The 26,119-nt window shown below is 37.9% G+C and overlaps 1 protein-coding gene and 1 non-coding gene across 2 annotated transcripts; one reads left to right on the top strand and one right to left on the bottom strand.

Moving 5' to 3' along the window:
* Positions 1-72: 72 nt before the first annotated feature.
* Positions 73-23,842, bottom strand: OGA (O-GlcNAcase). The gene is made up of 16 exons (XM_074373729.1): positions 23,201-23,842; positions 20,049-20,100; positions 19,512-19,609; positions 17,828-17,958; positions 16,274-16,445; positions 15,220-15,318; positions 14,215-14,499; positions 12,353-12,511; positions 11,073-11,686; positions 10,506-10,680; positions 7,275-7,360; positions 6,191-6,295; positions 5,606-5,691; positions 5,129-5,321; positions 3,474-3,633; positions 73-2,206 (listed from the first exon to the last, which is right to left on the bottom strand). The coding sequence occupies exons 1-16, from the start codon at positions 23,397-23,399 to the stop codon at positions 2,070-2,072; spliced, it is 2,751 nt and encodes a 916-aa protein (XP_074229830.1). The 5' UTR covers positions 23,400-23,842; the 3' UTR covers positions 73-2,069.
* TRNAP-AGG (transfer RNA proline (anticodon AGG)) lies at positions 16,935-17,007 on the top strand. The gene has a single exon. It is a non-coding gene; the product is annotated as a tRNA-Pro (tRNA).
* Positions 23,843-26,119: the final 2,277 nt, after the last annotated feature.

Genomic DNA, 26,119 nt, shown 5'->3' with positions numbered 1-26,119 from the left:
TGTAGGTGAGGCATGAAGGGCAGAAGAAAGAGGAGGAAGAAACAGGAAGGTTTACATAGTACACCACGCACATTCACTTCAAGTTTTATTTTGCCTCTTGCAATGGTCTTCAGATAGTTTTACAGTTCGTTTTCTACAGGAACTGAGCTGTGATCTAATAAACAATCAATGAAATGTCATCCCAATCTTAATAAATATTCATAACCATAGAGAAGACAGCATAGCACTTTACGATCCTAGAGGCCTGGAAATCTGTTTCATAGTTAGCTCTGTGACCAGAAGACCAGCCAAACTGATAATTAAAAGCCAAGATAAAGCCACAAGCAAACTTGCTAAAAATCCTGATTCCATAAGAGGTTGACCATGAAATTCTCCAGATAAAATGCTAGAAACTGTCCACTCATGTACAAAACGTACTTAAGAGAAAACCAAATGACATTAAGCCATTTTAAACAGTATCTTGCGAAGATCTTCCCTTCACCTAAGTCCTTGAAAATGCCAGCTAGGTTCCAGTTGTCCAACATACCATACATATCCTGCTATCAGTTAAAGATTTCTAAACTGAATATAAAGAGGTCTTCCTTCACCTCTCCCATTCAATGCACATTCACAGGCCTTGGTTCAAAGTCACCTGGTAGCACTGGGTACTGCTTTAAAAGACTCTTCAAAACCCGTACGGATGGAAATCTAGGAAGGAAAATGTTTCAAGTTTCCTTTTCCTTGATGCTCCCCTCTCAGCTCAAAGTTAAAACAGCTGATACAAAACTGCAGGGAAGCAAGATAACAATATACTGTTAGGAATCTGGAGAAGTCAGCCAGCCATGATTAAAAAAATGAATCCTGCAGAGATTACCCGCTAGTCTCAAGCTCAGAACCCTTAAAAACACCAAATCTAAATTAAAATAAAGCTTTCAGTAACTGTGGTTAAAGAAAAAAAGTTAACTGTAAGTCATTGGTTAAAGTGTGCTCATTCTTTTAAAAAAATTAGATACAAACATGCAAGAACTAAAGACTGATTTAATAAAACCAGTAGTAACAGGTCTTGAAATTAAAGGACATCTGACCTGAGGGCAAATGAGATCAATCAGTCCCTGAACCCTACTTGCCAGATGTCTAAACTTTTCACATGCTGACCTGCATTGAGGTTAATTTCCAGAAGTGACTGTACTTTCCAACAGATTGAGTCCTATGGAAGTTAGGCTCTCGTACCCAAAGTGGTCATGGCCTAGCCCTAGGTGGGAGGCACTTCAAAAGTAATAAAACTTCTTAAAAAAACGAAGACAAAAGTAAAGAAAATCCACCTTCCACTGATATAACATTATTCAAAGTGCCATCCTGAACCACACCCTTTCATTTTCAAAAGGAAAATTACAAAAACAGTAAACACAAAGGATAGTCAGGTTACAGCTAGTTTATATACAAAAATTTTTTTACAAGTTTGTCACTTTTAGGCTTTTGCCACAAACAACTGCACATTTGTCCCTACAAAGCACAACATGCCTGAACCAATGGTCACTACAAAGACAATTGGCCATGGCTTTACAAAAAGCAGAAAAACTGCCCAAATTGAAATCGTTTATTCAGCTTAAACTATGCCATAACCATCCCACTTGGAATCTCCACCCTGAAGCCTCTGAAACCAAATCTTTCTCATCTTTGCCATGACCCCGAGAATGAGATACATTTCATTCAATAAGCCAAGGAGGATGACAAATGATTTTGATTACTCTTAGGTGAGAAATGCAACCATACTGGATGCAAAAAACAGTGCTGACTACATTTATTGAAGAACCCTTCCCTAAAGCCCATGTAAGAGGTCTTGGCACCTAACACAAGACCCAATAAGGAGGCCCAGATCTCTTTCACACAGGATTTGCAGCAATACTATCTTCTTCCAACCAGTGAGTAGTCTCAAAGTACGATGGGTGAGTTTTATATAGTCTTCTTTGTTTCCAATCCCCATCAGCTGATTTGTTGCCGCTCCAGAGGCTGAACTGTACAAAGACCCCAACCACCACACACCAGGTGAAGTTAAGAGACTTTCCGACAGTTCATAGTGCCAACAAATGTCACAGGCTCCGACCAAGTATAACCACGTCCTTTGGAAATCCTTCCATTTTTGCAATTTCAAAACAGCCTAACTTGCTGTAAAATTCCAAAATTCTTTTATCATCCGGTCTCACTTCACAGAAAGCCCCTCGGGAGCCTAGGAAAAAAAATATTCAAAATGTGAATGTCAATTATGAATGTGAAGTATATCAATAATTATGAATATGAAGAATTATGAATATAAATTATGATTAATCTTTAATATATTCCAAATAGATCATAGTAGGAGCTTATCTATATCAGCCCCTAAATTTCATATAATTTTTAAATTCATATTAAAAGTTAATGAATATTAATATTCATCAATAATGGATGCTGCAGTGATAACTATCTTAAAATGATGGATATGTTAACTAGCTTGAATATGGTGATTATTTCACAATATATTGCAAGTCACCAAATTGTATATCTTAAATAAATACAATTCTTAACTATAAGATATATTGCCCCTCACCCCCAAAATTTTTTTCAATGGTGAGTAAAACTTTCCCAGAAAGAAAATCTTTTGACAGAGAGGTTGTAAGAAACCTCAAGGCAAAAGATAACTGTTTAATATAATAAAACATACCTTTGAGGAGCCCACAGGGCAGAGCCTATTCCAGCCTATGTCACAAGCCAATATAACCAGAATGTGTTGTATGTTAAGACATACCTCATACATCTGCATGATTCAGTTTTAGGCAAAACACTAAGAATAATGCTTTCTTCAGAGTTGTTTAAATTGTCCCACAAAGGGACACCACTGAATCAGATATAAAGACACAGAAAGTGCATTCTCATGTATCAACAACAGTCTAACGAATGCTCAACAAGCTGCCCATTTTTGTATTGCCCAAGGCTAAAAATAAGGCTTTTGTTTGTTTTATTTTACATTTTTAAAAGATTGTTTTAAAAAAAAAAAAGATGCAACAGGACACTGTATGTTGCCTCTAAAGCCTAAAACATTATCTGGCCCTTTACAGAAAGTTTCCATACCACTAATGTATAGCAAAGTATTTTTGAAGGTTTAGATAGCAAACTCAAAAAAAAAAAAAAAAAAAAATCGGTGATTCTGCATTCCGAAATGAAGTCTCCCTCCGAGGTTCATTTAATTTTCAACTATCATTTATGAGTATCCTGGCAAAACAAACACAACCTCATGTGTTCACTTCTCTTTCAACTGGGGCTCAAAGTAAGCATTCATAGTGTAAAAGAGCAGTATTTTTCAATGACTAATACACATGCAATTCTTGCACCACTAATTCTGAAGGCAAACCATAAACGGTGGGGAAAGGAATGTAAATTCACTTCTTTCTTTTTATCCTAAAATACAGTCCTGTCCCCACCTAGCCCAAACACCGGCAACTCCACAAATATGTACTCACCATTAGCCTTCAGTGAAGAAAGGAGACAAGCCATCATGCTTTTGGCTACGCTTGGGTCAGTTACTTTTTTGTGAATATCCATCTTTATCAGAGAAGGGAAGTTGGCAAGGAAAGTTTCTGGCAACACTTCCTGCTCTTCATGGAAACTCAACATTATTTTCTGTAAAAATGAGGAAGACTCTTTTTGACTTTCAGTAGCTATTCATTATGAATCTATATCCCAACTACAGAACTCAGTAACAGGAAAAGGAAAGTAACATTCAAGAACTCTCCTGGTAATATAAAATTACCACATGTAGAATTAGTTTATAATTCTAGCTGGAGCGTTCACTTTTTAAAAGTTTGTCTAAATGTAATGTGGTATACTGAATTGGATCCTGGAATGGAAAAACTGGTAAGTACAGTGAGGTGTTTATAGTAATGAACCAAAGTTGGTTTCTGAGAGTAGGATAAATGTAGAAAGTAGGTGAGGGGTATACTGGAACTCTATTATCTTTGTACCTTCTGTACATCTACTATTATTCAAAATAAAAGTTTTTTAAAAGCCTGTATTGCTGCACAAAAATGTGACATGTACTTTAACACTACTGAACTGTACACTAAAAAATGGTTAAAGGAAGGGGGAGGGGCAAGATGGAGGTGGAGGATTAAGAGGTACAAATTATCAGGTATAAAATAAGCTAGAAGGATGTATTGTACAACATGGAGAATATAGCCAACATTTTAGTAACTATAAATCAAGTATTAAACTTTAAAAATTGTGACTCACTATATTCTATACCTATAAATGAAATATTGTACATCAGCTATACTTCAATTTAAAAAGAAGATTGTAAAGTACATAAATAAAGTTTAAAAATGGTTGACAGTAAATTTCATACTGTGTATACTTTACCACAATTTTTACAAAACAATTTGTAATAAACACGAGTCATTCTTCATATGTTTCTGTGCTGAAAACTGTCAGATATGGAAAAGCAACACATCAACAGCTTAATCACCAGCATTCTGCGGTCTGTGTCAATGAATCCCAAGTAAGGGAGGCCACTCCAAACCAGCCCCTTATTACATAGCCATCCGGCCAGGGGCAAAAGGTGAAAAATAGTAATAAACTATAGAGAGAATCTGAGTACACTGGTGTGGGGGAGAGGGGTAGAGGATTTTAGAAAAGGGGAAGAGAAGCAATATGGAAGAAAAAAGTTGTCACAAATATATTATCTATGAGTATTCACTAAGCATAAAAATTATCCTCAAGAAAAAACTTCATTTAAAGTTCATCCCTATTATTTTTTAATTACAATGAGAAATGCATTACTGAGAAAATAAGTTAGCTTCATTAGTAAGCAAATGAGAAATTTCGGGTGCCCTGAGAACCCAAAGAAGAGACTATAGCATCCTTAAGTTTGGTGCTTCAAAACAGGGAGGGAAAAAGAAAGTTCTTTAACTGTCTATATTGTGCTTTTACTTCAGGAAGTATTACAACACTTCCAAGTCAAAAACTGTAGGGAAGTTACATGCTAATAAGAATAAGCCCTAAGAATCCTTTTCTGTAAGAAAGTGTAGAAAGCAGAGATTTTAAGATATATCTACTCCCTTTATTTTAGTAAATACTTAAAAAAAAATTACCAGTGTATAATTCTAAATCTGTGAATTACCTCAGCCTCAGAGAGTTCTTTGTCACCATTTGGCTTGGTATACTTCTCCTGCATGAAGGGAATCCAGGAAATTTTACATTTTTTAATGAAGGGAGTCACATCTACAGTGCCCAGGGCATAACCACATATGCCATCTTCATCTTCTAGGACAAAACAGTAATCCAGGCTGAGGGAAAGCAACCCTCCTACTAACCTGCTCAGAAAAAAAAGAGGCCAGAGTGAGTGAAGTTACTAATGTTAACACTTTAGAATTCAGTGATATAAGACCCAATACACTCAAATGACAACCTGTGGAAACTATATTTGATGGAAATACAAACTAGAAATACACACGTATGAATACTCAAATTTTATTAAACTACAGTAGAACTTCTAAAAAACTATTTCCAGTCATCACCTCCCCTCAACCTGATAAATATGGCTATGGAATGTTTATTCCCAGGTCCAATAAGTCCAAATACTTCATTCATCACATACTTGTCTCCAATAAGGTCAGGCTGACTTTGAAAAGGTAAACCCACTCCATCGTCATACATTTCTCTGCAAATCTTGTACACGGAAGCCTGAAAATATAATCCAGTTAAGCAATGCATCAAGAAACAGAACTTAACAATATGACACTCATAAGTCAGACTGGACTTCTAGAAGAGGGAGTAACAAAATGTCTGAGTCTCTCTCACTTTTCTATATGTCCAAAATGTTTTAAACAGGCTCGCTTTTTTCTATAACTGATTATCAACAGCCTGTAGGTATTTTACAGCTGAAAATTGCAGAAAACTAATATACTGGAGAAAATCAGCCAAGGACAACATATCATTCAGACATACTATTTAGTAATTCCAACTCTGAATACATTTCATCTGATTTTTTAAAGGATTTAGCACAAGATGTTATGAGTCTAAACTCCTTAGCTTCTTCCTTAAACATCCTGGAGGTTCAGTGTTTTAATTAACTTTCTCCATCTAAAGTTCATATTTTAAGACACAAAACTGATTCTTTTAACAAAGGAAAGTAATAAGTGTTCACCAAAACCATACACCAAGTTGGCAGGTAGACAATTACCTCATCTTTAGGAAAATATGGTCTGATAGTATAAACTTTGGAGGTAGGAGTCAGTGGGGGTGGTTGAAAAAAGAGGTCATTTGCCCCATCAATTGGCAGCAAACGCTGTGGGAAGAAAAAAAAGGGAGATGAATTAGTGCTGGGAAGATACCTATTTCTTAGTGTGCACTGCAGATTACCAACTTAACATTAACTGGCTACTGCAGGCAGACCTAAAGAAGAGGGATGCACTATGCTTTACTAACATAAACACCTCTTTGCTGGGGGAGTGGGGTGCTTCTGAATAGAAATTATCCAAACTGAGTTACATAGCTTTAGTGGCATATTACTGGGGATTTAAATTTACAGTATAAAAAACCCAAAAAACAAAACAAACAAAAAAAAAACTATTCCAATTATGACAAATCTATTTTTTAAACCAATCTCATATAGACCATCTTTCTACTAAAAGATGGCAGAACAGAATGTCAGGAGGAGAGGTTTGGTCTGAAGAGGGTTATCTGTCCAGGAGACGCTTTATCCCCAAAGCAATGCGCTTCAGTTTGCTGTGCGCAGCAGAGCACCTGTTGGGGGGAGAAAAGTAGAGCACCTGAAAAGTCCATGAACAAATTCCAACACCAAAATAACCTTATATTTTGTTCAAATTTTCATTAATGGACTGTTCTTTCAAGTACGAGTTTTATCTATAATTTAATTGGGAAAATATCCAAAAGTCCTTTTACCATACACTTGCATAATTACTCATCCTTTTTTTTGCTCATGGAGTTTCCACTGGCAGACAAGCATGCGCGCATTGTGCATTGCGGGCGCAGATTAAAATGCTGTGCGACCTGCAAAGAAACAATGTGAAGTGTATACCTAGAGCCGCTGCGCTTCGCAGGCGCGGGGGGAATTGGCAGCATCTCCTTCAGAAATTACTGTGAAAGAGGAGGAAAATTTGATTTAAAATCCAGCTATGTAACTAAATTGAATTTGGGACTAGAAAGCCTTCGGCAGACCAATCCTTCCAGCCATCTGATGCGCAACATAAGGTTTCTCATAAAACAAAGAAAATGTCAATTCAGTTGTGAATTCATATTGATACCTGGAACTCTCCTGCTAGACCACCTCTAAAGGCCCAGGGTTCTTGGTCTCCAATTAAGAACTGTGCTGAAGAATGACTACGACACCCTGTTGAGATCAGATCCAAGCGGAGAACGTTACGAGAAAGGGGATTTCCTGGGGTCTCAAACGTCCAACAAACTAACAAACACTTTGTGGAAATAGCTAACAATAATAATCCAGGGTTTCAGAACAAGGCTGTGATAATAATTTTTTAAAATTTGTAATGGAATTTCAATACTGATATTCCTTCCTCTAATTAATGAATAATCACTGTTAAGAATTCTACCCTTTCTTACATTATTGAAACTTTGTCTGGATCAAGTTTATATATTACCTAGATACAACTATAAAAATCAAGGTAGCTGCTTGTTCTGCAGCAAAATTACAGTAACCATAGAGTGAAATGAATGAGATAGATGAGATATTTTATTATCACAGCCCACGAAGGAATTAAACCTGTCTGAAGTCACATTTTACATTTTGAGAAAGGGTACAGGAAAGGAAAAAAGGGAAGGAGGGTTAATCTTGTCAGAAAACTAAGATCAGCAGAATAAATAAAAGAAATTGCTATAATTTGACAATGAAACGAAATGAGTACTTTTTTTTTCCTGACAAGGATAATCCAAATTCAGACCTGGCTAGTAATAATACCAGTCTGACAGATTCTAAACACTAAGGAGAGCTGACTGATGCTTTCCTCTGTCCAGAGCTAAAACATACTTTTCTTAAAAGTATGACCGTATCTGGCTCCTCTGATGGACCATTACAGTCTCTGCAGTGCAGAGCTCACACACAGAATGGCAGGCTTTGAGGTCCAGAAGTCAGTATTTAAGGTCACCACTTAACCAACTCCATAGGCAATAAAGGAAGCTAATAATACAATAATTAAAAGCAAATGCTTGGGAGGCCAAATCAAAATCACCTGCCCAGTCTTCTGACAAGATAAAGCAGCGCAAATAGTTCTTTTCCATTTGAAGACAGCATTCTACCTCCTGTTCAAGTTAACAGTCTCATCAGTACAATATATAGTGTGCTAGTCAGACAGTCCCAAAGCAAACCAAATTTTTTGTTGACAATTCAGGCCCATTAAGAGGTTATATCCAGGGTTGTCATTTTTTAGGGGTAGGGGTACTTTAAAAATATATAATTTAATATTTGTAAAATAAATATGAAATAGGGTCAAAATTTAGGCTAGGAAGAGAATCTTCCCCATTCCATAGCTCAGTGTAAATGTACACTGCAGGTAAAAACTATACCTCTCAAACTTTTAAGATCAGCCAATTTCCCCTACCCCCTACTTTGAGACTACAACGTAACTAGCACTTCCAACTATTACAATAAAAAGCTGCATGTACGAAGAGCTGTGTAAATGAAAACATGGTTAATGCCTCAGTCGCTGCGCAAACGTGACTTCAGTTCATGCCTACTGCCCTTAACTCTACCTGAACTACCTCACAGAACCTTTCAACTTAAACTAATTTATCATGACGCGCTGTGAACATCTGCCGCTGTCCATCCAATAGTAGTAGACACTTGTGCTGAGGATTCTCCCATCTGTACACAATGGGGAAGAAGATAATAGAAGTCGTTAGTAATCAAAAGTACTGCATAGCCACATTCTTTAAAGGACTGAATGCCAGCTGGACTGGAGAGAGGAGGAAAACAAAGGATTCTAATCAGTAACTCCCTGAAATTATTATAGAACCATGAAAATACTCTCATTGAGCTACTGTAAAGCTCTGTGGTTGCCAAGATGATTATTTAAAACTTCTAAAATGCTCTGACCTTGAGATTGTACAACAGCCACATACAATTTGGGAAAGCTGCCCCCCTAATTGCACAGTACAGAGGTAAAGCTTGAGAGGAAAATGAAGCAATACTGTATATAACCAAGAACTTTTAATAATTCTTGAATTAAAAGCTGAGTATTAATTGTTTTAAGCAATACTTTCTCAAGCTCAATAATCCAGATTACAGGTTGGAAATTTAAGATTTCAATTTATAACCCCCTAGCCAAAGCCTAGAAAGCAAATGCCATCATCCAACAATCAATATAGAAGTCTTTCCTGCGCCTAAGGGCACTTATCCATCACAGAGAAGAGGTATCTTGGAGTCTTTTAACAAGAAGAGAGCAAAATTCTCTCTTCTACTTGTTATGTTATATACATGGCAACTCAAAGTTCTTTATTTTCACATTAACAGAGACTACTTTTAGCTGCTAATTAGTTGTACCACAGGAAAAATTTTTTTATTGAGTCCAAAAGTATACAAGCAGAAAGTGAGAAATCTCTTTGCAACTATTCCTGAGTTACTCTAAGCTCATGTTTCACACTTCTATTTCACAACTAAGACTATGTAACCCATCATATTATTTGTGACTACTATGAAAACTATGACATGTCAGTTAGCCTTGCTGCCTGCTGTGTGCTATGTGTCTAAGTCCATTACATATTCCTTATAGCTGGATTGAAAACCTGGAAATGAAATGAAATCCCTGGAGGAACTTGGCCATGCTGGTGCTTTTTACAAAGTTTGAGAATTAAAAAAAAAAAAAAACCAACAACAAAAAGAACCAGTTTTCAAAAGAGACATACTGAAGTCCATTTAATGAAGCAGAGAGTTTTTAGGGGACTGTAATTTCTATCCCCTGCTAAAACCAATTACGTGGTTGAGGGATAAAGAAAAAATCATGTGAAATAATACCAAGTAGCACCAGAATAGCCTACCACTAAAGCTCGCATGCGCACAGGGCTGGGAGGATGGCTTCCTCTTTCCAGGCCCCTTAGGGTCATTTCAGCAATTGTTCTGTTAAACACAGCATTATCATCATCAAGACACAGCAAGCAGCAGAGAGCTTACAGAGTCACAATTCATAGTGTCTAATCTCCAAATCACATAAATGTGGTATACAGGGTTCCATCCAGGAAGCATTCAGTCAGAGCAAGTTAAAGTCAGTACTTTCTAACACATTTTCAAGATACTTATGCTGAATTAGCCCAAGGGAGAAAAATCAATGTGCCAGATATACACTGAGGCTTGCACCTCAAGTCTGCAAAAATGGCTACACCTTTGAAAGAAATTTAGGTAAAGAGTTTAAACAGTTGGAAATTTGCCAATTACCTAAATGTTTTTCTCCCTGTGGGATAATCTTTTTTTTTTTTTTTAGGGGACAATATATCTGAGGAGAAGAGATTATTCCTGTTGCACCTACCTAACCACTGTACAAAAGACTTCACCATAGACATTATACTCTTGATATCCCAAACATAGGAGTACATGTCATAAAGGATTGTCCTGTTGGCACAATTGGAGAGCCGAGTGAACATTCCCATCACTAGTCCGCACATCTCTTCAAACTTGGCTGCTCGTGACCGCCATTCTTCAATCTATTGAGGATTAATAAAAACACTCAAAAAATTGAAAGCTTAACAAAATAATCTAAAACAGTTACAAACAAAGCTGTTTGTTATCAGGTACCTGCAAATTTATTCTAAATATTAAAGACTCACTGGGTTAAACTCTTCAAGACAAACAATAAAAGTCTGTCTCTCCCCAAACTGACAAATACTCCTAAAATAATAAACTTTGACTTTTCTTCATTCCTAACTACTATAAGGTCAAACTATGGAACTGTATGTACCAAATTCAGCAGAGTTCACATCTACTTTACAGAACACATTCTAAGATGTGGTCAATTCTCACTCATTTAAGACCCCTCTATATCATCAGCACAGGGACCCATTCAGGCTAAAGCAGCAGGTAAATTAAGCATACTCACTTTTTCAGAGTCTTTTCCTTTGCAATTGACGCTAACAACACTGCTATTCGCTCGAAGCCACTGGAACTCCCTTAACATCTGTGCTCCTTTGGGTCCATGTTCATAAGGAAGGTAGAATAGGTCAGCAAGTAATTGTAAATCCTCCAAAGTCACCGGTTCTGCAGTGTACAAAGGCTTTTCATTTGGACCAGGCACAAACTGCTCCTTGTTTGTCTGTTCATCAGTCTGCATAGGGGCAATATCACTAATGCAATCTTCCTGCATAGACATCTCTGGGGATTTTGATTCAGCTATGCTCTCTTTATCAGTGTCCATTGGTTTCAATTCCTCTGCCATCTTAGCTTCGACAATTTCTGTTAGTATTTGATTGTCATTCTTGTGGTCTGTTTCTTCCTGTTTTTCCACTACCATGTCCATGGGTTCCTCATCTGGCTGTTTCTTTTCTTCTTCCTTGGTCAGAGCTGTAGGCTCACCACTCAAGGCTGCTCCTTGGCTCATAATGGGCTCCTGGTAAACTGTTGTAACTACAGTTGTGGCATTTAAAGAAGGTGCTGCAACTAGAGGAGTCCCATCAACTACACTTGCTTTAGATCCACTGTGTGCAACTTGCCTACCTACAAAAACAAATTGCCAGAAAATCAGAATTAGAAACAGAACAAATTAGATCTGGTGAAATGTTTTCCTCTTAGCATATCTGTAATTATGAATCTGAACTTGAGATTCCCAATAATTTGAGCCATGAGAAAAGCACAACTTTTTCTAAACCATCAAGGAGGTGGGCAAGGAAAGAGAAGTGGGGAAAAAGATGATAAAAATGTCAACATCTATTATTTTCTTCTCTTTTGAAGATCTGTATTTAAACAACTATTTCAGGGGGAGGGTACAGCTCAGTGGTAGAGTACATGCTTAGCATTCATGAGGTCCTGGGTTCAAACCCCAGTACCTCCATTAAAAAATAAATAAACCTAATTACCTTCCCCCACAAAATAAAAATAAAACAGTTGTTTAGTAAACATTAAAATATATTTTTTTAAAAATTGAAGTAAGTAAAAATTAAAAAATAAAAACAACTATTTCAAAAAAGCCATTTTAAAAACAAATTACTTTCCATCAAGATGAAAGCTATTTAAGACCAAAAGTAAGATTTTTAAAACCTTATTTTCTAGATTCTTGAATTTCATTTTGCTTGGTGGGCCTATAAGAAGACATCATAAATGTTCTTTTGCTCTATGTCTCAAACAATATGATCCAACTCCCTTACAAAGAATGGCCAAACTCACTGCTGTACTGATGAGGTACGCCAAACTCCTGCAGCCATTCTGTTAAAGCTAACTTTAGAGCCATCTGTGGACTATAGAGTACATCAGTTTCAATATCTTCATCACTGCCTTCATTTTCTAACTTTATCTGGATGGATACTGTACTGTCTTCACTGTCAGCTGCAAAAAAGAGAAAGAACACAAAAACAGTTTTGATTACAAAAGCCTCCAGACAAGTGAGGGGGACAAAAGCAAATCACTAATTGCTACAGTAAAACGAGAGAAGCAAAGAACTGGAAAAAGAATAAACCTTAAGCATAACAATGCAAACACAAACAAGACCCTTCACCGAACCACTTTACCTAGAACAGTCAACTAAATGCATTTATTGCTAAATGTAAAATTCCAATTCAAATAAAAAACACTAATTTTAGAATCACTGGAAAAGGCATTTAAATGTCCACTGCGTACCGATTAGTGGGAATGCAAGGCTAAAGGCACCATGCTTTTCATGAAGAAAACATTCCCCACCCTTCAGGGGCTTATAACTTAAAACGCAAATAATTATGAAAATGGGCAAATAAATGCACTGAGGGGAGAAGAGAAAATTGACAGAGAGCCCACATATGAACAGAGATAAAAAGCATATAATTTAGCACTGAATCAGGAGAATGGTAGGGAAAAGTCTAAACTCTCTTTTCCTTGGTATTCAAAACCCACTATTTTTAGCTTTCCTTATTTTCCTGCACATGACCCAGTCTGACCAATGTCTACCAATCCTTAATATGCTTCATGCTCTGCCTTAAAAGAGGGAGATGCTAACAGCCATGTGTACAGAAGGGACTGAGATTATATCCCTAATTTTGTATTTTTTATTGGGGAGAAGGGAGTGACAATGACTAAACCTTGAAGGAAGGCATTAATTCAATAAACAGAATTGGAAGTAGGGGTACAGAACTAAGAAACAACACAACTTTCAACTACATACTCCCAAGCATCAAAATGTGACATTTCAATACCTCCAAATGGGCCAAAATTCAGATAACTTCAAATTTTCAGTGTCCAGTGTTTTCATCTCTAGCTTACCAAACCTTTAAAGCCCAGCCGACTTTACCTATACTTTGACCCAGTTTAAGTTCTCCTCCTCTATGAAAATCATTTCTTACCACTTTTGCTTAGCAGAAGTAATCACTCCCTCCCCTTCTAAGTTCCTTCAGCACTTATCATACTATATATAGTACAGTAGCCTATCTGCTTTATCTAATACCAGACTAAATTCTTCCAAAGTAGGGACTATTTTATTCTTTGCATCCTTAGTGCCTGGGAAGACACACTTGCCACAAAATACGTGTTTAAATGTTAATAAACAACTAATCAGCATTCTCTTACTTGGAACTCAATTAGGAATTTTTCACAAATGAAAGTCAGTAAGCCAATGTCTAAAATGAGAATATGTTCCATAAATGTATGCTGAATCTAAATGATACGTTAAGTAACTGAGACAAGAACATCTAGCCATCTAAAATATACCATTTAGCAAAATCACCCGAAAACACAAATTCAATCAGAATTATTCTAGGGGAAAAAAAAGGAACACTAAAAGGCTACCTTGTCTAATTACTCAGACTTCAAAGGCTAAGTCACATTTTAAAAAACAAAAAACTGAGGCCAAGAGATTTTTAGTAACTTGTCCAAAGCCACTCAGCCCTTCTTTCTATCACATAAATCTCATCCATAGGACTAAACATTACCTTTAAAAACAAAATAAAACAAAACAAAACATAAACCTCTTAAATCTTGATGACACAGGAATACGTACTTGCCAATGGTTGTAGTTAACCCCAATTCTCCTCCCAAGGTCAAGAACTAAATCATCTACTCACTCATTACGACATCTTTTCTCACTCCATTCATGTTTGATTTGTACCAAGTGGCAAGGGTATGGATAGCAACATAGTTGGCTTCAAATTCACAATTTGGATTAGTCAGGACTCCTTTTAACCGTGGGATGAGTTCTGTGGATCTTCCTTTGTATGGACCCAGAAATAGTCTCTTCTGGTCATAATCATTAGCATGAATGTTATCCCAGATTACCGGAGCTCTCTTAATAATCTTAGAAACCTCTTCAATGGACTCTACTGGAATTTCTTTAGATACAACTTTGGGACCTAGAAATAATGATCACCATTTATTAAAATACTCTCATACATGATTCTTCAAAATATACTGCATATAATTTGGTATGTATTTCCTTGTTACATGTATAATTTCTAAAATTTTTTTCTTTTTAAAATAACACAGCAATACGTCTTTTTACTAGGTTTTATCCCCCACCCCCATCAATAATTCCTCTGATCAGATTCTGAGAAATAGAATTAGTAGTTAAAAGGTATGAATATTTAAAGTTTGGGCAAGTTTCCTCAAACTGATACATCAATAAGAAACAAATTTTCATGTAAACAACTTTTTTCCATTATAATACAGTGTATCTTCAATTAGACAAATCTCAGTTAACCTAAACTCTGGGGTTTCTGCCCTTCATTCTCAGAATAAAAGCTAATACAGTTCATTGATTACTATTGATCTAGCATTACAGATTTCATTTTGTAAAATAAAACACTACCCTAGTGCTGTGATCAATGCCTGTTAGCCCAGATCCCTACAGATCTACAATTTACCAGTAAAACTGATAACTCAGATTCACTGCAAAATCCTCAAAGGTGTTTTTTAATACTAAGTGAAGAATCTATACTTTATAAAAGAAAGAGAATAGCAAAATGTTCTAGCTAAGGCTCAGCTTTAAAAAAAAGTATCCAATTAACCAGAACAACAAATTTCTCTAGGTCCTAGTTAATTGTAAGTTTTGCTGTATAAATCTTAAGACTCACCTGTCCAAAGCACCTCAATTCCAGGTAGCAGCTTTTCACCCACAGTCCTTAAGTAAGGAGACTGAGACACATTTGGATAACAGAAAGTGCCACAATATTCTGAATGTAGGGGAAAAATTAAAGAACGCAACATTATGCCCCTGGCTATTAGTCTCAACTACAACTAATTATAATTTGTAGTGCATTAAGTAATCCCCAAGTATAATCTTATTAAACATTATCTGAGTACTCATGTAGCATGAGACCACTGAGATAAAGTTCATGGCTCACAATACTCTAAGACAGACATACACACAGTTAAATTCGGTCTAAAATTTCTTAGAACTAACTTATTTAACTATTCCTGAGCAAGAAGTCAAGTTTAGGGAAATTTTCCTACAGGCTGAATTTTGAGAGGCAAAAAAGAGACAGAATATTTTCAAGGGAAGGAACCAAGGAGGGAAGAGGAGGGGATAAAGGGATAGGGGGAAAAATTATTAAGCTTTCTATGCTGACTATGGGAAGTTAAGAGCCCAGATGGGAGTGGGAGGAGTGAAAAGGGATACAGATATGCAAGGGCAGAAAAAAGGAACATGTAGGAGGAAATGAGGAGTGACTATGTTAAAAGCAATGTAAATTTGCTTTTTCTAGTTTTCATTTCGATAATACTATCCTTCCTTTAACTCTGAAAATGTAATGTTAATATGCTTTCAGTACTAAAAAATACATAAAATCTTTGGCCTATTCAGCTGTCATTTGTTAGTCTCTAAAGTTCCCCCAATTTAAGATCTTGAGAAATGTCTTCTAGAAAAAGAATTCCTACCTTTATACACCAAAGGGAGAGGGAACAACACAATAAAGCCCATAAATGGTCCTTTGAAAGTTAAATATTTCAAGAAGACTATTTAATACAGATTGTTAATATATTACATAATATACATAATTATATAATGTATTTGTTTATAAAATATATATTTTGTATGTTATATGTATATAAATTATATTATAAAATTATGTTAAATTTATATAAATATAATATATATACATTTAAATATAAGGCTATTATATACAATACCTGTGGGACAGAAGAGGAACGTTTCTGGCTCTCCTAGATACTGATAAATTTCATTTGTGATGGAGACCTGGGCATGCGCAAAAGAACTGAATACCTCTTTGTCAGCTGCACACATATTATGATCAATATCATCAAAAAGCAAAGCAAATGACCTGCATCCAAACTGAGAAACCTAGGAAATGAAAAAAAAAAAAAGATGCTTTACCATCTTAAAGAGTAAGAAATACAGGATTCAAAATATATTAAAATATATACTTAATAGTTACACTTGAAAGTCAAATATTTCCCTTAGTAGAATGTTAAGCGCCAAACCACTGCTTTTACATTTTCTATGTTAAACAGCTAGACAGTTTGGGGACCCATTTTTTCATTTGGGTTTGAATGCAATACACCAACATATTCCAACAAAGCTTCTATAATGTGGCCTAACCGTCCACTTCTTTCATTTCTGATTAATATAAAAACCAAACAGAAAAAACCAAAAACATGAACAATATGTAACCTAAGACATGAAAAACCCAAGTCGCCTGTTCTAGTCAAGATTCACTGATCCTTGGGGGGTGGTTATTGCTCAGTGGGTATTAGCATGCATGAGGTCTTGGGATCAATCCCCAGTACCTCCATAAAAAAAAAAAATTTCACTGATCCTAATTTCTTAGGGGGAGGGAATAGCTCAGTGGTAAAGCACGTGCTTAGGATGCACAAAGTCCTGGGTTCAACCCCCAGTTCCTCCACTGAATAAATAAATAAAACCCAATTACATCCCCTCTAAAAAGCAGTCCCATCTAATTAATTTCTTTGCACATAAATCTAAGTCATCAATCATAAAGATCAACACAGAATATGATCTAATACAGAAATAACCTCTTAAAAGTTTATTCATAGAAATTTAACAACTTTAAAATTTTTACCATTTTAATGCCACCAATAATATAAACCTTTGCCTAAATATATATACCAGCAAAACTTCTTCACCAAAAAAGATGTGCAGCTCTTATGTTAAGTAGAATTTAGATTAAATCAAGTTCTCCAACAGTTTACATGTTTACCTAGTTTACCTTCTCATCTTGGGAAACCAGCCAACCATTAACATACTGAATTTCATCTCTTGTTCATGTAACTGAGGGAATTCTGTTTCTATAACCTCACTCAGAAATTCAGCCAAGCACCCAAAAGTATACAGTTTCTTGAAATGTGACTCTGGACCACTTACCTCAGAATCACCTGGAATCTGAGGTAAGTCTCCACCCCAAGTCTGTGTAAGAATCTCTGGGAATGGAGCCTATGAACATTCTTTTAAGCATCACTTCTATGCATTCTTTAAAGGCAGTTCTTATGCAAACTGAAGTTTGAGAAGCAATAGTACTTCCAGTAAAGCTCTTTTCACTCATTTTAGAAAATATTCCTCTATCAAAAGGGGTAAAGTAAAAACTTTGTATAGAAACAAAGAAGTACTATGAATTTGGTTTCCTTTTAACATCATAGAACCAAATCAGAAATTTTCAGTTTCAAGAACTGATTCAGAGAAAAACAACAAAGAATTAAGGAAATTACCTGATCCAGTTTGCGTTTCAAGGTAGATACTTCCTTGGGGTTAGAAAAGGTAATATCCAATCCAGGTGAGATAGCATAGATGAACTCTATCTCATATTCCCGTGCAGCAGAGATGAGAGTCATAAGTTGCTCTAAAGAAGAGTCCATGATTTTAGAAAGCAGTACAGAAAACTAAAAGAACCTTCATCTTTCAACCAAAGAGGTTATTTTCTGCAATGCTCAATGTCAAGAAAAATAAAGTCCTTTAAATTTTACAAAATTGTCAGGTTCATTGTGACAACAGGTGATACAAAATGACACAAACCTGATGTAATCTAATGCCATCCTAACTTCAATAAAAGCATTCTCTTCCTTTCATTGCCACTTCTCAATAAATTTGAATTAAGCATCAATTCTCTTACTGCATATAAACCATTTTTATTTTCTATAGTATCTGAGAGGTATGTTTTTTGTTTTTGCAGTCTCTTAACAACTGAAATTCCTAAATAAATAAATCTACATCTACTTTATAACTTGGAAAAGAAAAATGTGTTCTTAAGAATGAGGGTTAAGTGATGGCCTTAACAATCTTGACCCCCTCATCTTTGTAACCACAGGAAAAATTTTCATCACAGTTTAAAGTTTTTAAAATGTGCCAGTTATCCTAAGTAAACTGAAATACTATTCCATACCACAGGATGTATCTTTAAATAACTTTCAGTGGTATCTCAAGATAAGTCATTTGACTATATTTTGATCATATTAAATTTCACTACCAGCTTTACCAGAAAATAATCAAGTTGAAGACACACTTAAATTATATAGAGTAGTAAACAGCAACACTAGATGCAGATGGGATAAGTATGAATTGCTTCTTCATAATTTCAGAAAACTTTCTGCCTTCAGTGCCTTGGCTGGGCTTTAACCAAGTATCTTGCTAGCTACATGTGTATACCATTTAATTTTAGATATGAAAATGTTCCCCGTTCACTCAAGTTCCCAAAGAAAAGCACCACTTGGTTAATTTACTTATCTTACTTATGAATTTTATGTAACTAACTCAACATAAGAACACAAGTAGCAAGGATAGTTTCGGATGGCTTTTCAATTCAGTACAAGCCTGCACTAGGGTGAGGTCCTTCTTTATTTTAAATAAAGACAGGATCAGTAATAGTAATCAAGTGGTCAAGACCAAGCCCTTCTTGAGCCTGAAGCAAAGCATCAGTAATTCTGATCTCATTTTCACTTAAAACTTTGGTACTTTATTCTTAAATTATTTGCATTACTTCTGATTTTTAAAATGCATAAGGAAATATTATTTACCTTAATTGCTGATTTTTTGGGATTCCCTTAAACTTTGCATCCAAGGCAGGCACCTCAGTTGCCTTGCCCTAGCTAGGCCTAAGCATGCTTCAGCACCTCTCTGTACAGTGGCCCACTGTTTAGTCCACTGGCAGAAGTTAAAAACTACAATTTATGACGACAGAACAGGCAGAGTCAGACTGGCATACCCATGAATCACACCATGGCTGCTCACTCTTAGCACCATTATTTCAATCTGCACTAACACAAAGAATTACCAGATAGAACAAAAGAATACTACCTACAAACTGAAAATGAAATACTTAATTCTCACACAACTACATTTAAAATACAGCTGTCTTCTTCACATACTCTAAATTTATGGATTAAAAAGAAAAATTACCAGCTTCTTCCACTGAATACATCTCTCGCCAAAACATCCTATGTTTGTAGTCATCTTTTGGAGCATACAAATATGTATTTAGTTCCCATTTCTGGAGCCTTAAGAGGAAAGAAAATTACATATGTATAAAGAGACAACATGTAAACGCTGTAAATCTCCATTTTTTTTCCCTTTTCTTGGAGAAGCCCCATCTCTTAAAAAGTTAACATTCTGAGGCAGTCGCTTTTAACCTTTTTGTAACCCAGTGGAATTGCAAAAAAATTAAACTTTATATGGAAAGTCAACATATTAAACAGTCTTAAATAAAAACACAACAGCTCTGGGTGAAGGCAGGTAAACCCCAAAACCTATCCAGCTTTCCCAGGCAAGTTTGAGAACCACTAGCTTAGGTGAAGAAGAGGTAAAAGACCAAGGTAAAAATAAGTTCTGCAACTGAGAAATAATCAAACTGCACCTGCCCTATTTGGTGTTAGTATTTCTTCAAACAAAATGAAATGTTAATGGTTTAAGACTCTCCTTCACATAATAAAAAATTACCTTCTAAAGAGTTCTTTTCTCTGTTCCATAACCCATGGTCTTCCATAAAATCCTAAATTCAAAGTAAGAATGAAATTGTAAGAATGTGATGAACTGTCTACCAAGAAAAGCAGGTTATAATACATACAATGCCATTTTGTAAAAAAATTATGTACAATACACCAAAATCTGAAGGATGTTTAGAAAAACATGAAGGTGTTTTGGGGTGATATTATAAGTGACTTTTTATTCCCTTTTGCTTAGGCAAATTTTCTGATTTTTCAGGGGGGAGGGTATAGCTCAGTGGTAGAGCACGTGCTTATTAGCATGCAAGAGGTCCTGGGTTCAATCCCCTGTATCGCCATTAAAACAAACAAACAAAAATCAGCACACACAAAAAAAGCAACAGGTGAAATTAAAAAAAAAAAAGTTGAATGCAGCTCTTCCACATGAAACAAATTTTGAATTTCTATCATGAACACTTATTACTTATGTGATAAAGTCATCTAAAAACAGCTAAACATCATCATCTCTTTTCACTACCAACAAAGACCAAACAGATTTAAATCTAACCGTTAAAAAGATTATCTCAATCTTACCGGGGCGGGAGTCATCCAAAACTGCTAAAAATAACAATTACTACCTAGGGGGAGAGTTAAACTGCTTTTAGAAGGGAAAGAGGAGATAAACAAGGTAGGAAAAAAATCAGGAACAGAATTAGAAAAGAACTTCATTGACGTAATTTTATGATTACTTTTTTTTTTTAGGTTCCTGATGTAATAAAAGGGACCGCCCAAAAACTGCCTTAAACTACGCTCACAACAAATTCAACATTGGAACTGGCCCAAACAGGAAACTCTCAAGCAATCTCAATTCCAGAGCACATGTTTGAACAACTGAAAATTCAAGAATGTGACTTGCTCCAGAATGTCCCAGATGGGGAGAAAACACTAGTAATGCACACTGCAGGAAACAAAGCTGCTGATTGATGACTTAAGTAGTGGCATAAGTAACAAACTGGTATTTGGAGCTGCCTCATGTGCTAATCACACCTTAAAGTTTGTCTAACCTTTATTTTCCACCTTTCTCAGTTTAATCTGCAAGAGATAAGGACAGTCTCTTAGGAATACCAAGAAGATGGTTAAAACTGGGTTTTGAACACAAAATGCTCCTCACACACACAGAGTCTAAAAGACTAACTTAAAACCCAAATTTCCGAAGGATAATAAGCTCCTATCTCCAGATAGAATGGTTACTCTGCACCACAAACAAGGACTATGATAGACCAGAGAAAAAGTCATTACATACTCACATGAAACTGTAGCACTTTGTCTTGACAATGCAATGGTTACTCACTTAGAGGTGATTTAAAATAATAGATGAATTTTATAAAACTCCTTACAGCTTTCCTACAACACTTAGCATTTTTCTCTTAAAGGAGTAGGCATTAAACACTCCTTTAGAACTGATTCAACATTTTAAAAAGTTTTCAAGCGTCTAACTTTAACATTTTAATCTTCAGAAACCCTGATTTTGATCTGAGAGTTAGGTTCATAGGTTTAGTTAATCGGCACCATAGAGAGGAAGCAGTGCTGTTACACACGAGTTAAAACCAACAAAGGTTCCTGAAGGGAAGAAAGAAAAACAAAACAAAACAAAAAAATATGAGGTGCTCAGTCACCAAGAAAATATACTAGGGAATGGGAAGGAGGAGACACAACAGATAAAACAATTCTAAATAGACTGTTCCCTTTTAATACTATTCCGAAAAACAAACCAACTGATCTAAACCACAACTAGTTTTTCCTCCATCTTTACTGTAGATGTAATAGTTTCCTTAGACTCACTGTAGTCTAGCTCTAAAATTTCTATATCCCCCAGCACTCCTCCGCCCTCCACTCCAAGATCTCAGATGACAAAATACAGATTCTAGCCCAATAAATACATCAATGTAAAGTCAAACAAAGCAATCTTGTTTTCAGAAACACTGACTCCAAATACATAGGTAATTTTCCATTCTGTTTTCCCAAAATTCTGCAATACAGTTAACTTTGCTGAACCATTTCATTCCTTACTGTAGCTGCAAATTAAATCTGTTCTCTCCTACAATTAAACTTTATCTGAGATACCATAACCACCACCCATCTTTCAAATGAATACTCCACATACGCTTAAGCTCTCAACCAAGAACACAATCCTCCTTTCCTTTTCCACATCTTAATAAAGACCAATTTTTTTAAAGTGTTACTCCTATGGACACCATTACATACAGAAGAGAACTAGTAAAGTAGACAGACAGGAAACCCTGGGTCAGTCAAAATATTAAGTTCAAATACATGCTGTACTCTAGGAAAGAGCAATAGTGTAACCGATTCATGCTTCCAGAGAACGAAAAGCTTCCAGAGAATTAAAGGTCCATTACATTCATAAACTGTGATACAATCTTTCGGTCATTTTCCCCAACCATCAAAAAAGTCCATCATTACTTTTAAGCGGAAATGAAAAGGGAGGTGAGAAGGGCATTTTTAAACCTCTTCAGTCACAAAACTGAAATTCCGTATCTCAGATACTATTAAAGTAAAAGCTTCATCCTTCAGAAGCAAAGCACAGCAGCTGGCCAAGGGTAATTTTCTAGGCTGCAAAAGAATCCTCAAAGGGTAGGGGATGGGACTGGCCAGCAAAAAACAAACAAAAAACCCTCTAAGCAAAGAGGATGTGTCAAACTACAGGCTGACTATGCTCCTCTTCACTCCAGGAGTCCAACTAGCACACCTACACGGGCTATCTTTTTCGAAAGGGTAGGGAACAGCAGCACTATACACGTCTTTCCATCAGAACACAAACCCCCTAGATAGTAAGATCCCAAGGCACAAAGATGTGTAACTTAGCCTAAGAGTAGGCTGCTTACCACTGCCTCCTTTGGAGCATGCCTGGCTCCAAGCCCAAGACGGGTGGGGTCAGGCTTGTTAATAGCCAGAGGGGAATTCGACGCCGTTTAAGAACTCAAGAAGGCTTGCTTGCCCTCCGTCTCGCCCCTCACCTCGTTTCAGCAGGATCAAATTTCAGACCCAAGGGAATAACCTCTTTTTAGAGCCCCGCAAAGCACCGCCGCCACCCGCCTCACGGGGAAAGAAAGTGTTGGTACTGTGTGGAGCGGGAGGGAGGACGCTCACCTTCCACCACGCCACATAGGAACCTCCGAGCCCCTCCTGCCGCCCCGGCCACCGCTGCTCCCCCGGCCCCGGATGGGTTGTCTTCTCCGGGGGCCGGAGCTGCCGGCGGCTCCAACGATGCCCCCGCGGAGGCGGCAGGGTTGGAGTTGAGCTCGCTCTCCCGCTCCTCCAGCGCCGCCTGGCTCTCTTTCTGCACCATCCTCCTGACCCCGGCCGCCGCCACCTCTGCAGGTCCTCCTCGGCCTCCGTCCGTTGGGCTGCAGGCCCGGAGCCCTAGAGAGGGCCTCGGCTCCAAGCGCGCCCCCCTCTTATTCCTTCCCCTCCCCCTCTGCCCTTCCCCCTCCCTCTCCGCAGGGACCCGAATGCCCGGATGAGAAGGGCGGCGGCACCGGCGCGAGCCCTTTGTCAGCCGCTCCCTCAGCCTAAGCTGCGGATCCGGAAATCCAAGCGGAGAGCGAGGCCGCGATCTCTCCTTGCCTAGAGGTAGATGGCCAAGGCGCCTTTTTTCGTTCTCAGTCGGCCTCTGCTGCCCTTCCAATAATCCTAGTTCTTCCGCTGCCTTCACTCGAAGCCCCTAGATCTCTGCCACTGCCTCTACCGCCCGCTTCCTGTTTATCCGCACTGCGCCTGCGCCGGAGACCGGCTTAGACCGGTCCCCTCAGCCCGGCTCCCCCTCCTTCTTTTGGGCCAGCCTATTTAGCTTCATTCGGTAGGGGGAAGTAGAAGAGAAGAGACTCAAAAAGCGGAAGGTAATGAAGGCAGTGGAATGTACCATTTATGTTCTCCACCCTCCAGAACGAGCCAGGCGCCCTGGAACGGACCATTACCCGACCTGAGAAAGGGGAGTATGGGAGGAGGCCGCAGCCAGTTGGGGCAATAGGGATAAGGGCGGGGGGTCGTTTGCGGGGGGGGGGGGAGGGTGAAAAGGAGAGGCGTTTACTCTCTCAATGCGCAGGCGCGGAAACGAAGCCTCTAGTTCTTAAAGCGATAGGAAGAAACTGACCTACTTTCTATTGAGATCCTTCTGATAGGTTGGTTCATTACATTAGCCCGACCCAAGCTTGGTTCTGGCAAGACAAACACTCCAAGAAGCTCAGCTCACCCCTCTGCCTGGAAACATTTCCCTCCACCTCCAGCTTGGCGCTAATAACCCCTTTAAAAAAATCAATCATTCGTTCATTCCTTCATTCAGCGGACACCTGTTAAGCTTGCCTCATGCTGGCCTCTTGGGCCACTATGAGCTCACAGGTTAGGGATGCTGACAAGCGAGTACACACAGAGTCTCCCCACTGCGTACCTAAGTATTGTGAGAGCTCAGAGGAGGGACTGATTTAATCTTCCTTTGGGGAGAGGCGGCGGCATTGGCTTCATTTTTGAGCTGGGTCATAAAAGATAAGTAGGAGTTAGCCAGATTGAGTAGGGGAGAAGAGAAGAGAGCACTCTAGGCCAGTGGAAGAGAGTACAAATGTAGGGGGGTGAAAAGACCTGGCTTATTTGAGAATGGGGATTGTGAAGTGTGTGTAAGGGAGAAGTGAGATCTCTTGGGCCTCAGCATAAACATTTTTAGGCGGGAAGCCTTCCCTGAGCCCTAGATGGGTTTGGGTCCCCTTGTTGTATGATCTCAGGGCTCCCTTTGGCCCCTTCACAATGCACCTGTTGGTTGAGGGATCTGTTGCAACATGTGAAGTATAAATGTGAAATAAACACGTCAGTCTCATTCTATTATTAAGACTTAATACTGTCCATTTTACCCTTCAATCTCATATTAGACTCTTCCAGTGGTTATCCTACTTGTAGCTCCACGGATTCTTATAGTCCTTTTTAGTCCTGGACTGTTGAGATGAGGGTTAAGAGCAAGTATTTTCTTAGGGACCTCCTTGATGACAGTTGGGGGCCACAGCAGCTTCGCTGGATATTGTAGTCCTTAGGGGATTTGGCGGCTGTCATTCCAATCTCATGACACTTTAGTCACATGACACTTCACCCTTTGCTTCACACCCATACTGTGGCAACTTCTAGCAAGTCATCAGCGACAATTTCATCTACTCTCCATAGTCCACACTCCGGGGGCTGTGACCCAGGTAAGATCCACCTTCCATATATGTACTACTCAAACTTGTAGAGTAGTTCTTGCCACACACTTTCTCTCCACACCACAGCTCTACCCTCTAGCACCTACAACAGGAACCAGAGCATAATAGGCCTATGATAAATATTTGTGGAATGAATGAGATAGGGCCCTGCCCTCAATGAGCTTATGTTCTGGTTGGGGAAACAGACAGTGACAAATTCAGTACATACACAGGAACTCAGTTTGTGATAAGTGCTATGAAGGGAGGAAATATAGTGACATGATGAAGAGTAACCACAGCAAGGAGGGGCTACTTCAGATGCAAGAATTGGTAGTAATCTTGGTAAACAGTGTCAGTGACTTGGACTAGGGAACAGCAGTGGAGACAGAGATAGTGCTCCTTTGGTGGTGGAATTGGTGACTGACTAGAGGGGAGAGTGAGGGAGAGGGAAAAATGAAGACTCCTAAATTTTGACCTAGCAACTAGGCAGATGGTGTCATTCATTGAGATAGGGAAGACTGGGAAGGCATGAATCAAAGTCCATTTTGAACATGTTAAGTATAACCATTACAGATCCACATGAATATCTCAAATAGGAATAGGATATATGGGTCTTAGAGATCAGAGGAGAATTCTGGGAATATAAATTTAGGATTCTCGTGCATATAGATGGTGATTAAAGCCATGGGATTGGATGTGATTTGGAGAATAAGTTCAAGTCTGAGCTGTGGGGCCCAATATTTGGTATTCCAGTTGAGAAGGATGAGTCTGCAAGGGAAAGTTGAGAAAGGATATCCAGAAAGGTAAGAGGAAAACTAGGAGAGCATGAAACACTGAAAGGCAAAAA

This window comes from Camelus bactrianus, chromosome 11 (genome assembly GCF_048773025.1).
Source record: "Camelus bactrianus isolate YW-2024 breed Bactrian camel chromosome 11, ASM4877302v1, whole genome shotgun sequence".
Classification (NCBI taxonomy): Eukaryota; Metazoa; Chordata; class Mammalia; order Artiodactyla; family Camelidae; genus Camelus; species Camelus bactrianus.
Note: the sequence above shows the minus strand (reverse complement) of the source record. Positions and strands in the feature narration are given on the sequence as shown.